This window comes from Falco peregrinus, chromosome 1 (genome assembly GCF_023634155.1).
Source record: "Falco peregrinus isolate bFalPer1 chromosome 1, bFalPer1.pri, whole genome shotgun sequence".
Taxonomy (NCBI): domain Eukaryota; kingdom Metazoa; phylum Chordata; class Aves; order Falconiformes; family Falconidae; genus Falco; species Falco peregrinus.
Genome location: NC_073721.1, coordinates 73,800,810 through 73,818,023, shown reverse-complemented (window position 1 = coordinate 73,818,023; position 17,214 = coordinate 73,800,810). Strand labels below are relative to the sequence as shown.

General features: G+C 35.0%; 1 protein-coding gene across 2 annotated transcripts in view; it reads left to right on the top strand.

Annotated features, from left to right (window-relative positions):
* DPH6 (diphthamine biosynthesis 6) overlaps positions 1-17,214 on the top strand; it is a 210,394-nt gene that overhangs the window by 81,850 nt on the left and 111,330 nt on the right. For both annotated transcript variants that reach the window (XM_055812818.1, XM_055812825.1), the window contains 4 exons: positions 4,483-4,629; positions 5,898-6,029; positions 9,878-10,007; positions 13,451-13,625. In XM_055812818.1, the coding sequence (XP_055668793.1) occupies positions 4,483-4,629; positions 5,898-6,029; positions 9,878-10,007; positions 13,451-13,625 (584 nt within the window). The remainder of the gene's footprint in view (positions 1-4,482; positions 4,630-5,897; positions 6,030-9,877; positions 10,008-13,450; positions 13,626-17,214) is intronic.

Genomic DNA, 17,214 nt, shown 5'->3' with positions numbered 1-17,214 from the left:
GCATTGTGGGTGGCATTTTTTGAATACTTTTGTCATCACTGAGTGATACTTCTCCTAGGTAACCTTTAGCTTCCCTTCTTCGTCATGAGATTGTAGATAACCCCTGTATCTATGTTGTCAAAACTTTATAAGAAATAACTGCCAAATCTTTTTGTAGACTGATTTATTTCAAACACTAAGATAATAAACAAAGGATTTTCTTTGCTACTCCATTTGATTGCAGAGTCAATCCAGTTCTCTCAGACAAGAGACTTTTTTGTTCTCTTTTCATAATGACGAGACTTTATTTGGAAGTCTTTCGGAGTAGAGGACTTTCTTTCATTTGTGTCTGTTTTGTACTTGAAATACTGCAAGGAGATGTATGTATGTGGTCTCTCATTATATTTATTTCAATGAATTCTGTTATCAAGGTACATCACAAAGAATAAAGAGATCATCATAGTCTTTTCTTATGTCTTCTGAGCTCTCTGCCCCACTGTATTATCATTGCTGATCAGTGGGAGAGCCATCAATTTTGGAATTGTGTTGTGATAGGTTTTTATACCAGTTTCTGTAGTGGAGAATGTAAGCTTTTTAAGAGGGCAATCTGTTGTTTTCATAAAAGACCACTGCATGGAATTTCAGCTATATCAGTTAAAGTCCTTGCTCCAAGGCTTTTTCAACAGGATAATTTGGATCTTGGAACACTTGTGCATTCGCTTAACTTCATTCTGAGCACACTTGCATCAATGGCATGAGTTATGTGAATATAGTTAAGCATATGCATGCATGCAGGCTCTGATCCAAAATTAGGTTGGTATCACAATGTACAGTGGGTGTGGGAGAAACAGTGTAACAAATGAGAAAATATATTGCTTTTGTGAAGTAACATGAAAATGTTATGTGATTAAAATAGGTTCTATAAGGTTTAATTAAAATGTCATTATAGGCAGGCTTGGTTTTTTTGTTTTTAAAGTGATGAGAATCTTATTCAGGGAAAGTTAGTCTGTTTGTGGCAGTCTATAACTTTAATTTTTAGCTTCTTAGATCACTTTCGCTATTGACAGGAATGGAAGACCAACATTTGTATAAGATTTGAATATAGCTACTAAACAGGGTCTGGCAGCTCTATTTAGGCTGGCATTGAGCCTGTTGTTCTTCTAGTGCCAGATTCCACACCTAATACTTCTGCTGTAGCCTGCACCTGTGCCGCTGCAGAAAGTGATTGATTTCCTATGTTTTTGGAGCATTGTGGGAGTCAGCCTTGAATGAATGATTGTGATTTATCATAGGCAGTGAAATCAACAGTAGTCTATAATTATTTTTATGGTCATTGGTGTATGTAAGAGATGTAGAATTTGTAGCATTAGAAGTTTCCAAAAAGTTTGCATCTGACCAGCTGTTTATGTATGTGTGTAAACACAGATGTATGATTTTATTTGTATCTGTTAAGCAATATTGATATAAGCTTAACAATCCATAAAATATTGACACATTTAGGGAAAAAGGTGTGACTGGATGATACAAAAATTTCATGTGGCATCGATTTGGGATATTTGTAATATTAACTAATTACAAAGCTACAGGGGAGTTCTGTAGGTTACACCAAACCAGTTGTGATACAGTCTGTGAGTCTCACTACACCCCCATGAATTTTTTTATGAAGCATATTTTTCAGAAAACTTGTTTAGAAACATAGTTGAAAGAACAATTTTCACAGATGGCATAAAAATGGAATAGGTGCTCTTTTCATGCTCACTTGCAGAGCATATAAATTCATTCCTTCAGTTTAGGAAATGGAGAGAAGTTACAGGTCTCTAATAGTGCTGACAGAAGATACTAGATCTTCTAAAAGGTAATTATGTAAATCTTGACAAAAGCAAGAAACAAAGTGGCTGTCATACTGGCAAGCTGGAACTTTACCCTTTTCAGTTCACGTGTTTTTTGCCTAGTGATGGATTGTTACACCATATTGAACTTAAAATCCAGGTGATGTAAAAAGAAAACCCAAAGCAGCATTGTGATGGTATCATTCATATCACCGTGTCTGTGCATGCTCATGCAGGAGGTAGGACCAAGTGGTGCAAACTCTGTATATGTTACGTTAGTATTCAGTGAATGCCTGTGCTATGCTGCAAATTCATTGTTTCATGATGTATGTTATAAATTACCCAGTGATGAAGGCAACTAATTTAATAAAACAACAATTTGCAAGAAGGAAGTGGTAGCACTTTTAGCACTTCATGCCACTATATGGTCTGTATATTTCTATGAAGCATTGTCTCATAGATAAAAAAGTAGAAACTTTAACAAAAATAGAAATAATTGAGTTTTCTTGGTTGTTGTAGAATAATCCAATTTAAGATCTATTTCAGTTACAGATTTGTGTTCCTGCTTCTTTATTTTCAGGGTCATACCCGAAGGGTTCAGGGCTATCAGGTAGCTCTTTGGGTAATGGCAAAATATATCAACCAACAGTAGTAGTTGAAGGTGTAATTCAATGAGTGGGAAATGGTATGGATGCTGTTGGATGCTTGTATATTGTAGTGTTGGAATGTATGTCGTGTTTGTGTTAAACTGCAGTTTTCATCTTTGTGCTATTATGTTACATTTAGTTGACTTCTTTTAACCTCTCATGTACAATTGATTCATGTAAAGTAGATTATTGCCTTGACTTTCATGCCTTTCTTGGAGGAATGAATAAAATTATGTCCAGTCAAAGAACATCAGCCCCTCTTAGAGCATAGCTTTAGTGTTTACAGTGCTTATAAAACTCCCCTTGAATCCTTTTAGAGGCAGCAGAGCTGAGTTTCCTCTCATAGGCTAAATTACAAAAAGGTCATTACCTTTCCTGAGAATTTCCAAATATACTGTTTTAGCTTAACTGGATCCTTTTTCTCTCCAGTGAAGTCAAATATCAATGTAAATACTGAGTTCTAATTGCAGAATTCTGATGCATTCTATAGTTCTCTGCATTTTTTTCCCACACTTTTTTTTTTCTTAACATCTAGAGAAAACTTTGAAGTTGGAATAAGATATGGGTCTTTTTCCAAAGGAAAAAAAAACACAATAAAATTACTTTTTTTTTAAAAAAAAGTACATATTCAAATTTGATTAGTAATTTCTAATATATCCCATTTTGTTTGACAGCTTCATGAGATCTAATTGTTAAAAAGCAGAGAATGCAGAGGATCAAACTACAGGTGACCTTATGGGTGCTTCACTGTATAATATTAATATTCTTCTTCATAGGCATTTTGCATAGAAATTCTATAGATAGTAAACTAATTTGTGAGCTAAAAGAATATTCAGCAGTTTCTAATCTATATTTAACAATTGCCAAAGGCTTCATATTTTGTCAGCTTTTTATCTTCCTTTATTTGGCTTTATCATCATTTTTGTGAATTCAGTATTTAAGAAGCCTGCAGTAAAATACATAGTATAGACAATATAAGGAATTTGAGACCTTTGAGTAGAAAATTAATTGGTATAATCTGGAGTTACAGCATGCAGAGGTGTTTGGTTAAGGCTTATGGATAAATTCTGTCATAATTCATACTGGGTTTAGATGAAGACAAGTAGTATTAGCCAAGCTAGTGATCCCAAAGTCAGCACACTCTGCAGATTAGGCTGCCTTGGAAAATCAGATGGAAGAGAATAGAGGTTCCAGTTGCTCTAACATTAAAATAAAATATATGTATGCTGTAATTACATGACTTATTGAAAATACGAGTACAGGATTTTGGAAGACTGGTCAGTACACACTCTGCCTGTGTATTTTGCTTTAAAAGGCACACTGGCTAGCTTTCTCTTCCTAGGCCTAAGAAAGCATTTGGGAGGAAGAGGAGGTACAGTGAATTATTTTTCTTCATTTTCCAGAAATTACTTTGAAGTATAAATCTTGGGAAATGCTCCCTTTTGTATCTCAAAACTGAGCATCCCAAAGCGTGGTGAATTTGATGGAAAGGATAGTCTGTGAGATGATTAGAAAGACCTGTGTTTTTTTAACATAGACTGCATTCATTCAAGGTACCACAAAACTTTAAAATCTTCTTGTTAGTCTTTTGTTCTGTTTCAAGTGTTTAGTGACAGTGTTAATTATCAAATAGTTACTTTTGTACTTTTTTTTTTTCTTTCACTTTATATTATTTTTGGAAAACATCGTTGTCCTGTATATAATTGTGGAATAGCATTTCTTCATCATAGTAGTCTTCCTGTCTTATCTTGAGTCGCATCATTTTTCATATCTATTGCCCTTATTTACTACTAAGTCTGCAATTTTATTCTATATGATATGTCAACAGGAGCACATTGTAGTCTGCCCATTTCTGCAATATAAATAGGGGAAATCCTAATGCTGTTCCTTCATTAATTGTTCTAAGCTTATGTACCCATTGAGCTATAGTATTTTTTCTAATTGAAAAGCAAAATTTGAATGATAAAATGTGCTGATTTCATACTGCTTGACATACTGTTCATTTTATGTTTCTCTCAAGCAGGGAGAATCTGCAGTTACGTTTACAGTCAATAGCTGTTCTTGTGAGATAAGCTGTAATTATGATGATATTTTCCCTTCATCAGAAGAGGATGAACCACAGAAGAACATTCCAGTCATATGGAAGTCTTTGAAACATAATTCTTTGGATTTCGGTGAGTCTTGCGCAACTTTCATTAGGAAAGTAATATTGAATATTTCGTGCCACGGTGGAGTACGCTGTTAATTACTATAAGAATACTCCTGAAAAGAATGTTTGTGACCTTAAATAACCAGTCTGGGAAAAAAAAAAAAAAAAAGAGAGATACTAGAGATACTACTACAATGCAGCTTTCTGATAGAAATCAATAGATCTGTAGTAATGAAGCATTTAAAATTATTTTACAGAAGGAGCCAAAACCCATTTCTGCCTTCCTTTCTTTCTGTCTTCTGTTCTTTCTCCCTTTCTTTCAGAAGAAAACACTTTAATTTGTTCTGTTTGCCTGAATGAAATTACTATAATATAATAATTTGAGTGGAGGGATGGAGTTTTATTTAAAAGTTCTAACCACACCTGTAGCCATACTCTGCTACTTTTCAATTGAAGAGAGAAAAGCAAACTCTGAAGTGAAGTACAAAATGCAACCGTTCAACTTGCTTACATAGTGTATGAGTCTGTCCCCACCCAAGCAACCCTGGGGTGACATGCATGATCAAGTTTAGCAGCCTAGCAAGTTACTGTGTCTTAGGTGAGCTGCAGTAACTGTCATCTGCCTGACATTACCACTGCCTGAAAAGTGTGGTGGTTAATGCAAGATAAACTTTGAAGTACCACAGCATCACTGTTACCCTATATCCAAAGATTAGTAAACTTTTCCTGAGAACTGTGTTTCATAGTGTAACAGTGTTTGATATTGAATGGTGTTTAGGTTCTTGAATATGGATAAGTGCCTAGTGGGATGTTAAAAAATGTCTAAACATGTTATGCATTTGCTAAGATGATCAGAACCAGGTTAAACACCTAACTTCCATTAAAAGTTGGCATGTGAGTTTGAAAATCTGTTCCTGTGTCACTTAGATACTTTTCAAAATTTTAGCTTTTCAGTGTCATGTTTCATGCCAAGTCTGTATCAAAACAGGTAGAGAAATTGTAAAAGGTCAGCAAAAATGGAAAGGAGGAGAGAAAGTACTGAAATTCTCAGCTAATTACTACTTGCAGGCATATTTTCTGAAGGCAGTGTTAGAGAAGGACTTGTCAAGTAGCATTTGGAAGCTTTATTACCAGCAGACTTACTTCGAAGTTTTTGCTTTATATCTGTTTATCTGTAAATGTTTTTTCAAGATGTGTTTACAGTTTATGATTTAAACAATTTAAAATATATTCTAGGTTAATCTGAAATCTTTCATAACTATAATCAATACTGCTGTTCTTCATTTCCCATAGCTAAGACATTTGGAAGGTCAGGAAAATCCCCGAGTGGTTACCAGTGGTTTTCAGGTATCACTGCCCACTTCCATCCATCAAAAGACAAAAATGCTCAAGAAGCAGCAAGGGAAGCATTTTCTTCTCTCCAAGGTACTTCACTCAGTTAATGCATTATGTGCTCTTAACTATACTGGTTTTAATATGATATTAAGTAAAACTATGTATTGTCATATGGTTTTATAACTTTAAATGTCATGGTTGTCAGTTTGCCATCTCATTTTGCATTTGATTGGAATCATTGATATCAAGACTGCCAGCTTTAATATTGAACATATCATAATTTGACTAGTTTTTGAAGGTGCTAGAAAGCCAAAGTAGTGTTCATATCACTGTAACAACACTATTTCCGTAGTACTTAATCACTTTATAACTTGCTTTATAGCTTTCTTACAATATATACTGTGTTTGTGAGTGTGCATGTGTGCTATGGATGCTGTCTACTTGCTAAAGCATTTTTGTCGCTAACATAATTTTTAATTAAGTTTTCTACAAAGCTGTTGTACATTTTGGCATTGAGGATTAGGTCAGTAGCAGTAAATCTCATTTATATTCTTAATGTAAAGGAGAAATTGCCATCTTGGGAATCATGAAATCCAGGTTCCTTACTGTCCGCCTCTAACATGATACTGACATAAAACAAAATGATCGCATTTTTTGATTTGGGGATTTTTTATAATTACTTTATTCTAAATTTTAAGTAAAACATGTTTATACAGACTTCTTTTCATTTATAAAAATGGAAATAATTTTTAGTATCCTAATGGATAGGCTTGTATTCTTGTTCATGAATTTGCGTGATGTATTTTCCTATAAAATCTTATTTTTTGCATCTGCAGTTGAATATCCGTGATTGAATATAGGATAATAAGGAAACCCTAGGATTTTTTTTCAGAAGCAAAGAAGTTATACTTTGTAGAAGGTCATTAAACTAGTTTTTGATTGCTTGGAAATCAACAAGGTGCATGTGATCAGACTTTTAGTAAAAGTTGATAGTATTTAGTGTAAATCTTCTGGGCATAATCTGTAAATTGAAGCAAAAGTTGTGTAATGTTTTATTTTGTTCTCATTATACTTGAATGGAAATCTGCCAGTACAAACATGATATATTTTTGCCTTAGCATCTGTCAAAAAAGATTGTGTCTCTGACTAGTAGAGTAGCCTATTGCTTTCAGCAAATTACTTGCATTAGATGTATTACAGTTTAAAAAGTGCTAATTGTCTGATCCTTGGTAGAAAATTTCAGTTCTTACATTTCCTTTTGGTTTTATTTTTTTGAAAGTGGGTGTGGAAGACTGAATGACTTAAGATTCTGTCACGGCTAAAGAAACTGTTTCTGAGAACTTAACTGTTTTGCAAATATGCACAAGGCTTTTTCTAAACTCATACTTGCAATCTATACAGCAGTTTGGTGTTCAGTGCTGTGAGAATGGAATAAGCACAATCCTTTTAACCTCTTTGCTGGGTTAACTGCTTTAATCACCTCTAAAGAGGATAAGTGCTGCCAAAAAGGTTCAGAAATGGAAATTTATTACTAGACATTATGAAACATGGTTCTTCTGTAAAGTCAGTGGAATTCTCCTGTGAAGCCAGGAACAGGAGGGAATGCAATACCTTACTGTTTACATTTATTTTCTTGATCTGTTTTGTTAAACTTTTCCTTAGATACGATTGGAATGTGACAAAGATTTCAGTGCTTTGTATATAAAGCAGCTCTGGTGCAGCTGTACCATGGCAAAGTTCCATAGGTTTGAAGGGTATTAAATAGTTTTTTATTATTACGTGAAATTTCAGTCTAAAATTCTTCATCCTGTAGACAGTTTGGATACTTTTTCATGGCCCTCGGCCTAAGGATCCTGGGTAACCCATTTAAAAAAAAACAAACAACTAAACTGTACTTTGGCCAATGTTATCTTTTGGGTCAGTTCTTTTAGGCAGTACTGCCTAAGTAAGGATGAGTCTCACCTGATCATATTTTATAAATTGTTAGGAACAGTGAATGCCTTGAAATTCAACAGAAAGGTTGTATGGTTTCCTTGTACATCCTGGAGATGTGCTGTGTAAGGGTCCTTTCCTGGGTAAACAGAACTTGTTGTCAGGAGCCCAAGTGGTGGGGTCGGTAACCGGTTGACCATTTATTTTATGCCTTTCTACTAGATAGAGTGCTTTGGGAGGTCAATTTTATTCTGCTTACAAGCCAGGGAGAAATTATTTCTCATCGTTTCTCTAATTCATTCAGAAGGAAAGAGGATTGTAGTTTTACTTACTTCAATATTTTTTAAAAAGATAGAAATTACAAATTTATCCAAATCTTTCTGCCTTAAACTTACTTTAATACTGTTGCATGTCCACAAATTAGAGTTAGTTTGTTGGCTTATGCATTTTGAATTTAGACCTGGAGGGGAGGGGGGTCAGTTTGGAGTGTGGGGTTTTTTCCCTCCAGTATTCCATGCAATGCTGCAAAACTTTTCACTGCAAGCCAAATATCTTTCTTCTTGACTTAAATGCTGACTGGAAATTTGAAAAATATCCTCGTTTCCTCCTTGACTGATGTCATAGCAGCTAGTAGTGACCTAGTGATTGCTATCAGGCAGCATTCAAATACATTTATATCTCTGGACAGAATTATTATTGAGTACTAATTTCTGAGCTGATATTTCTTGAGATGTATCTTGACTTCATTGGAGTTCTATGTCAATTGCTATATAATGTCTTATATCACTTAGCGCATCCTTCGTTTTCTGTCAGTGGGAATTCCCCTCTTCAGATTGCCGACAGTAATGGCAGCATGACTAAAGCTGAGACATCTAGAGCAAAATTCAGTATTGGTGTGACCAAATTAACCTTTATGGAAGTGTGCCAACTCCTGAACTGTCTTCAAAAGCACAGAAAAGTTTTACACAGAAAGTATTTGTTTCTCACTAAGGCAACAGCCAAGACGAGAATGTCTTTATACTCTTGTGCTTCTCCACTGGAAAACAAATACATAGGTATATACAGGTACGCACTAATATTCAAGGACAAGATCCCCAAAGTTACATTGAGAAGGGTTTTACGTAGCTCATTTAAGTTAGGTCACGTGAGCCTGTTATTATAAATGTTCTGTATTCAGAGATTTTGTCTTCATTTAGTTTCTATTGCTTATGAGTTATAAAGGTCCACACTGCAGAGCTGAGTCACATATCTTGTCATGGTATTGACTATGTAAGAGTAATATATTCTCCTTAAGTGCTATGGTTGGAATCTTCTATACATACACATTCAGATGATCTTGACTTCCCAGTATCTTTTCTTTAACTGTCTGCTTGAACTTTCCTTTGCTCTCATCTTTCCTTCATTTCTCCTGTGGCCACTTCTGTTTCCTATTGTCTATCTTGCCATTTATAACTCTTTGTTTATGCGAAGATTATTATTGCAGTGAGGGTTTTTAAAAACAGCTCAGACAAGCATCCCTCTGGAATAGCATATAAATATTTGATCTTTTCTTTGAAGAGGGTGATGCACTAAAGAACCTCTTATTGTCCCTTCCAGTTCTGTACTTTTGTGATTCAAAGTCCTTTATAGATTACTAGCTGTCATAGACTGAAAATAAAAAAAATATGAGATAATAAAACTTATGGATACAAGGAATTTGGACTATAACATATCTACATGCATTAATGCATGATATGTTTTCTTGGGGCAAGAATTCACTGCTGCTCAGGGTGGATAAAATTTATTTGTATTCTGTTTCTGTATATTTGGAAAACTAACATGAGAAAGAATTTAATGAAAAAAGTAGGTATGTGGGGAAAGGTAGTATGTTGCAAAGCCTTCAGTCATGTTTAGACAACTGTTAGGTTATTACTCGTTGATTTTGCTAAACACGATCAGGATGCCTATGCTGCCTTCCACACATTTAAAATATTCTGTCTAACAGTTGTATTATTTTTATTCTGCAGCTAATATGACTTCAGAGGGATTGAAACTGGAGGATATTATTTTGGTTCATCTGTATATGAAGAGCATGAAAGATTTCAATGTTATAAATTCTGTTTATGTGACAGAATTTGATTTGTGTCCACCAGCAAGGTAGGATTAGACTACTGCTATGGTATATTTATGATACACTGTAATATACTGAGTTATTGTTACCATACTTGTAGAGCTTTTGTCCAAATGTCTGTGCCTTACAGACTTCCAAGTAGAACTTTGCTGCCTTTTGGAGTAATCACATCAGGGATGCCCAACTCAGACTGGGGTTGGAAATTCTTGTCTTAATATATACCATAAAGTTTATAAATGCCCCTCCTATGTAGACTTACAGAAGAATAATACATTTTTTGCAAGTCTCAGTTCTTCTCTGTGACTAAATTGAACTGACAACTCCTTTGTACTGGTGGGATTTTATATGCTTTTCTTGTTTGTTTTTCTCCCTTGACCTGCTGGCAATGCTCCTCTGAATGCAGCCCAAGATATTATCAGCCCTCTTTGCCACAAGGGCACATTGCTGGCTCATGTTCAACTTGGTGTCTATCAGAAACCTTCAGGTTCTTCCCTGCAAAGCTGCTTTTGAGCCATTGGCTCCCACAATATACTGGACTGTGGGTTTGTTCCTTCCCAGGTGCAAGACTTTCAGCTTGTCCTTGTTGAACTTTATGAAGTTCCTGTGTGCCTGTGTCTCCAGCCTGTCAAGATCCATTTGGATGACACCAGAAAACTCTGGTGTATCAGCCATTCCTCCCATTTTTCTATCATCTACAAAATCATCAAGGGTACACTCTGCCCCATCATCCAGATTATTAATGAAGATGTTGAACAGGACTGGAGCCAGTATAGACTCCTGGGGTACACCACTACTTACTGGCCACCTGCAAGACTTTGTGCCACTTATCTCCACACTCTGGGCCTGGCTGTTCAGCCAGTTTTCAATCCATCTCACTGTCTGCTCATCCAGCCCATGCATCAACAGCTTCTCTATGAGGGCCTCATAAGAGTGTCAAAAGCCTTACTGAAGCATTATACTATCAATGATGATGAAATCTTCCTAAAAGTGATGAGGTTTGGAACCTTCTAGGTCCTTGTGACAAACCTTCATCTTGTTCTGTTTGTTTTGTTAAATACAAAAGCAAAACTGTTAGCTGAGAAGGTGCCTGAGATGCACATCATGAGATACTGGGTTACCAATATATGCTTACTCTGCTCTCCTTTTCTTTCCCTGCTTATATGCAGTTGGCTGTGGTTGAAGATGGATACTGGACTAGGTGGATCTTTGGCTTGATCCAATGTGGTTGTTGTTAATGTCATGTGTTTCCATCAGATAATGATCGTGGGTAGCTTAGCTGCACTTATGTATTCAGTAAGAATGCAAGTATTAAAAGACACTGTTTCAGACTTCTGAATACACTGATGCTAACACTTTCATTCATAGATCCCCAAGTCATAGGTTTTTAATTTCTGTTGTACAGAATCTTCAACATTGCCTCCAGGTCCACCTCTGACATAATGAAAGAGCTTGGTGGTCTTGTTACACAGTATGTGATTACTGTATTATTTGGGTGTGTTGGGGTTTTTTTCCGTTGGAAATTGGATAACAAGCACCTAGCTCATGAAAATTTTGTTGTTGTTTTTTTTTTTTAAATTTGTGTTTTAAAACTAGTTTTCCATCTGTAAATTCTTTATTGCCTTTTGTCAAAAGGGTTTATTTCTTATTACACTAATTCATGTTCTCAAGCATGTGAGAGAATATGCTAAGTATGCAGAACTGCTATAGCATGAAAAATTCAACTTGGATCATAGGTTAATACAGGTTGGAAGGGACCTCTGGAGGTCATCTAGACCAATCCCCTGTTCAAAGCAGGGTCAGCTGTGAGGTCTGGTTAGCAATTTTCTAATGTAAAATACTATATTCTCTGCTCTTATTACTGAACATGAAGTGTAGTGTATTTTAATGTGAATTTTAAGTATAGCATGACAAATAGTTAAAAGACATTGTTAAAATAATGTATATCATCATAGATTCACATTCTCCTACACTGTCTGGGTGTCAGAAGAGACTAAAAGAGAGCAGGAAGAGGCTTCTTCAAGGTGCTGATTGTAGGCCAGGAATAAATCACAGAGAGATGGACTGTTGGTTGCCTGTGCCTTCAGAGCAGGGATCTAGTCCCATCTATAAACTACACAAAATGAATATCCACTCCTATATATCTTAAGTTCTCTTTACGACACTTAACTTCTCCTGATTTAGCTTCCTTCATTTCTCATGTTGCTGCGTGTTTTAAGCCTCCACATTTGCATAGCCAGCCACATAGTCTTCCATCACTAAAATAACAGGTAGAAAGATTAGAAAGTTGCAGGAAAATGGCTTTTTATGATTATTTTTATGGAACAAACAGATTTATGTTGCATTTTGTCCACAAGAAAAATTATACAGCAGTTTGCATGGCTGCATCATTGCATTATGCAGAGAGACCTGGTTGTGGGAGTTCTCACAAGCAATATGCTGGAAGCACTGACTTGGGGTGTGGATCTGCACTAAATTTGCAAAATTGTCTTGAAAATTTACCAGCCCAAGCAGAAAATCCATTCATCCATGCTTATGATGATAGTAATGAGGAGAAAATACTGTATTTGCATGTGGGAGGAGAGGAGAAAAATAGTTTTCTTGGAAGAAATAAGCAAGATGAGAAGAATTCTTTAAGGTTATGTTATATGATATGTAAAGAGAACAAGTAATTTTTTGCTGGAATCCTGCTGGGAGCTAAATGACTTTTTTATGCATGGACTGAAAATATAATTACTTTTGAGGCTTTGAAATGTTGATTTCCTGTACACACCCCCTGCCTTTTCACTGGCCACGTGCAACAGACTTTCTATCTGTCTGTCCATCCAGGCACTCAGTCTTGTTTGGAGAAAGCAAAAGCCATTTTTTTTAAAATAATACTTAGTAGGTTTTCAGTCCTGTCATAAGTATGTGTCTGTCATGCAACCTGAAGTGTAACAGAAAAATATCCTCAGTATTGCATGGTAACACGTGTGAAGGATGTAAAGGAACAATAAGCAGCTGCTTTTTAGAAATCTGAACCTCTAGTGCAACTATTCAAAGGACATTCAGTGAAAATGCATGGAGGTAAGAAGATGAGAATGATGCGCTCAGCCTGAAGGCTGCTTAGCATGACCTATCTAGCATTTCCAGATTGTGTGATCAAGGTTTTTTTAATACAAGAATGCATGTATTCTTAATAAAGTAATACACTTCATAAAAATAACCAAATGGAAATGAGCCACTGGCTATGGTGCTAGTTTCTACTTGGTAATGGAAATTATCTTGCTGGAAGTCTAAAGCTGGTCATTATTTGCAGAGGAGATAACAGTGTCAGTGCTAGCAGGTTATTGTGATACCATAGCTTTTGTTTTACGTTTCTGACAAAATTTCATAACATAGTACCCAAATGCAAAACCCATGGAAAATAAATACTGAAAGTCGATGCGAGCAAATTTTCTGATACAAAAAAATAATTGTCTTGTGTTTTCAGAGTATGTGTGGAAACCCTGTTACCTGATGGAGTACTGTTTTGCATTGACTGCCTTGCACAGAAGTATGACATTGCAATGGATGATGTGTTACGTGATGAAAAACTGGTTATGCATGTACAGAGCATTTCCCACTGGGCACCTGCTAACATAGGACCTTACAGTCAGTCCATCAAGGTAGGCAATCTTTGTTACTTCATGTGAACTATATGTCAGTTTACTGAAATGAGTACAGTTATAAAGTCTCCTCTCCCATCCGAATATGCAAAAGGAAATGTTTAAAAAAAAATATTTAACAATGAACATTTTGAATGTATATTTTTAAAAATCATGGACAAAACAAGAACTTAACCCTTATGAGCCTTTCATTTTGTGGTAAGACAGGTTAAACTATTCTTTGCAGAGATCTCAAGAATAGCCAACTGTTGTTGTGCACTATATATATATTATATATATATATATTTATATATATATATATAATATATATATATTATAATCTGCCTAGAATATAAACGCTATTTAGGAACATCTGAGGACATCTGAAATTTGTTTGTTTAAGGCAAGCAAGTTCAAACTTTTTTATAGGTCAGTCAATCCTAAAACACTTATTTAATGAAATCCCTCTTGACACTTTTGGTACTCCTTAATCATTTAAAAGTACAGCAAGATTTCAGAACTATTATTTTTTTACAAATTAATATCAAACTGAATAGAATATTACATACTATTTAAAGATATGAAAAGGAGGCAGTAAAGTATCATGGAAAAGTGGACCAAAAATCTGAATAAAAAGCTTTTTTCTTATTATGGTAACTCTTGCCCAGCTAGTACCATTCTGACAACTGATAAAGTGTCTCACCTTTTCTGTTGCAAAAAATGTATATATCCCTTTCTTACCAGTCTTTCTTGTGTAATATGTTGTCCAGTCCAAATTATTGTTGTGCGAACTGATTTAAGTAACATGTTATGGTACCTGTTTTAAATTTCCTGAAACTTCTTTCAGCCTGCAAACCCACCTATTATCATGGCCATGGAATTGTACTTTGTTTTGTCTTTGTACCATTTTATAGAAAATTTCAGGAATAGTATTTTGCTTCAGAAGCTCATGTCAAATCTTTTCATTTGCAAGAGGAAGTGTTAGTAGATAACTAATGTATTAATCTTGTGGTTATAGCAGGGTGGGTTTTTATCTTCTGTATATATTCATTTTTCTTGAGAAAGCAGAAAGTTGGTTTATTAAACTTTCTTCCATTCAGTCTTATACCTCAACAGTCATAGTTGTATCGCATGATGCATAGTCCTGCGAAGATAAAATTTAATAAGCTTTGCACCTTTGCATTTGGAGAAACTTCTTTGATATATCATTGCAACTAACCTTATTACTGTCCTTGAGCTGGCATATGCTAAATTCAGAAAAGAGTGTGAACTGAAAATTGCTTTAATAACCCAATGAATAGCCCCATGCTGCAAACAGATGGTAAGCAGGCACTGCCAGTCTCTTGGATCTCCTGGTGGTATGGGACAGTCAGCATAACCAAGGAAAGGCTCTTTTCTCTTCAACGATAGTGTAACCAATAATGCTGGTCAGCAATTTAAACATTAAGGAAAACTTTTTTTTACTTATTTCTGAGTATCAATATTTAACGTTATCCCGGTTTTATCTTGCTAAGAATGTTTGACTTTTTGGTGGCATTTTGAACCAGAGCTTGAACCAGTAAACATCAAAAGAATATTCTTTTTTTATTTCAGGAAATGTGTTTTATATTAAAATATCTTTTTCTTTCTAAAATAGCACAGAAAAGATACAACCTACAAAACTTTTTCATAAGAATACATCATAGAGGAATGTGTAAGTGCATAAGCAATGTATTTGCATTTGAAAATTTATTAATGGAATTTCCAAAATTAAAATCTTTTTTAGGTAGGTTTTCAGAACTTCCTCAGACTAGGTGTGGGTAGTTATTAAGCTCTTAAGCAGAAGTAAAGCATTTCAGTATGTTTTAGGAATAGATATATATAGTAGTATATTTTCCAGAATAAATAAGGAATAAAGGTGGCTTTTTAAATCTTTATAGTTAGCAAAAATGATCTGAAATTATAATTATATCATGATGAAATGTTGATCAGTTTTGTATATTTGAGGAACAGAAGCTTAATGGTCTTAAAACAGTAGCTGGTTATTACCCTTACTGTGTATCTGTAGATTTTGTTTGTCATTTGCTTGACAACAATTGGACAATTAAATTGTTCTCTTTTCAGTCCAATATAAAGTTTCATGGACACTGGGGAATCATGTTTTTTAGCACAGTGTTTTTGCTCGGTTCAGAATAGGCCAAGGACTGTAACATTCAGGGTATTTCAAGTTGGGATTGATGTGCACTGGCATGTAAGAGCGGAGCTGGCAGCAGAAAGGTGTAGGTAGTTCATGCAAACTATGGAATTCACACTTCAGGCTCAACAAACCACTCAGCAGAGCATCACTTAAATTCTGTAGGGACCTTGCTGGATCCTGCCAGCAGGTGCTCTGAGGACAAAAAGTGAAAATTTGAAATTTACCATAAGAATGTCCTGACCTCAATCTGATAGACACCAAACAACAGTGGCAGAATGAAATTAGGATTTTCAAAGTATTTATAGCAAAATCAAACATTCTTCCTCTTCGGGGAGTAACATTCTCTTTTGTGATTAACGTTCTTTAAAAACAACTTCAGTGTTTCTACTTGTAAGTAGACTTAAACTGTTGTAAGATACAATATGACTGACTTTCTTGTAATTAATAAAAAACCGAGATCATTTAATATCTTCTTCTTGGTCCACCTGTTTTACTGGTGCAGAAGCCTCTGCAAATCCTAATATCTATGTCAGCAACTGGAATGTAAGCTCTGTCAGAGTTACTGTGAAGTCTATATATTGCTGATCGCAGTAATGTGTAATGTGTTCTGATTATGTCCTTCTAATAGTAGTAGCACAGGCTGTTTAATCTTGGAATATGATGTTAGGTTTGACTTTCTCCAGATTTTTGTTCCACAGTGGGCACCAGCCCAATTTTTGCTGATCATTAGTAGTAGCTTTGTAATTTTACTAAAGGTACTTCATATTTTTACTTCTCACTGTTGTTTATCAGATTATTATTTTATTCTCATATTTTATTTCTGTTTTACCAATGTATTAGAGGGTTTGTCAAGACTAAGCGGTAATTGGTAGCTTGGACCAAAACTGCTTGCTTACCATGTACACAAAAGCTAACATCACAGTTGTACATCAGGGAGTTAAAAATGAAGATGCACTGCAAAGCAGTGTTGGGGGTGAGAAATATATACTGATAGCTTATTTATGATTATTTATTTTGTGAGAACATTCTTTGAGCATTTATGAACTGTTAGCATAGTTCATTAAAAATAAAAAATAAAATAAAAAAAAGCCCAGAGCAGATGAAACACTAACCACAAATACTTCTCTAAGAATGCGTGGAAACTTGACAGTGTTTGTACCAGATGTTCTTCTAGTATGGTAATGTGATTTAAAAGTCTATTTGCACTTACAGTTTGTTTGCTTTGGCAAAGTTTCTTAATGTTATTCTATCTGGAAATGAACAAACAAACTGCCACAGTAGAATTTATCTCATATTCTACAACAATTTTTGATGGTAACATAATGTATTTTATACACATACCGACATATATGCATCTATGACTTCATTATGTCTGTTGAACATTTTAGCTTTTCCTTGTGACATCAGTTCTTTCCCTCTGACAGCTTCCAAATC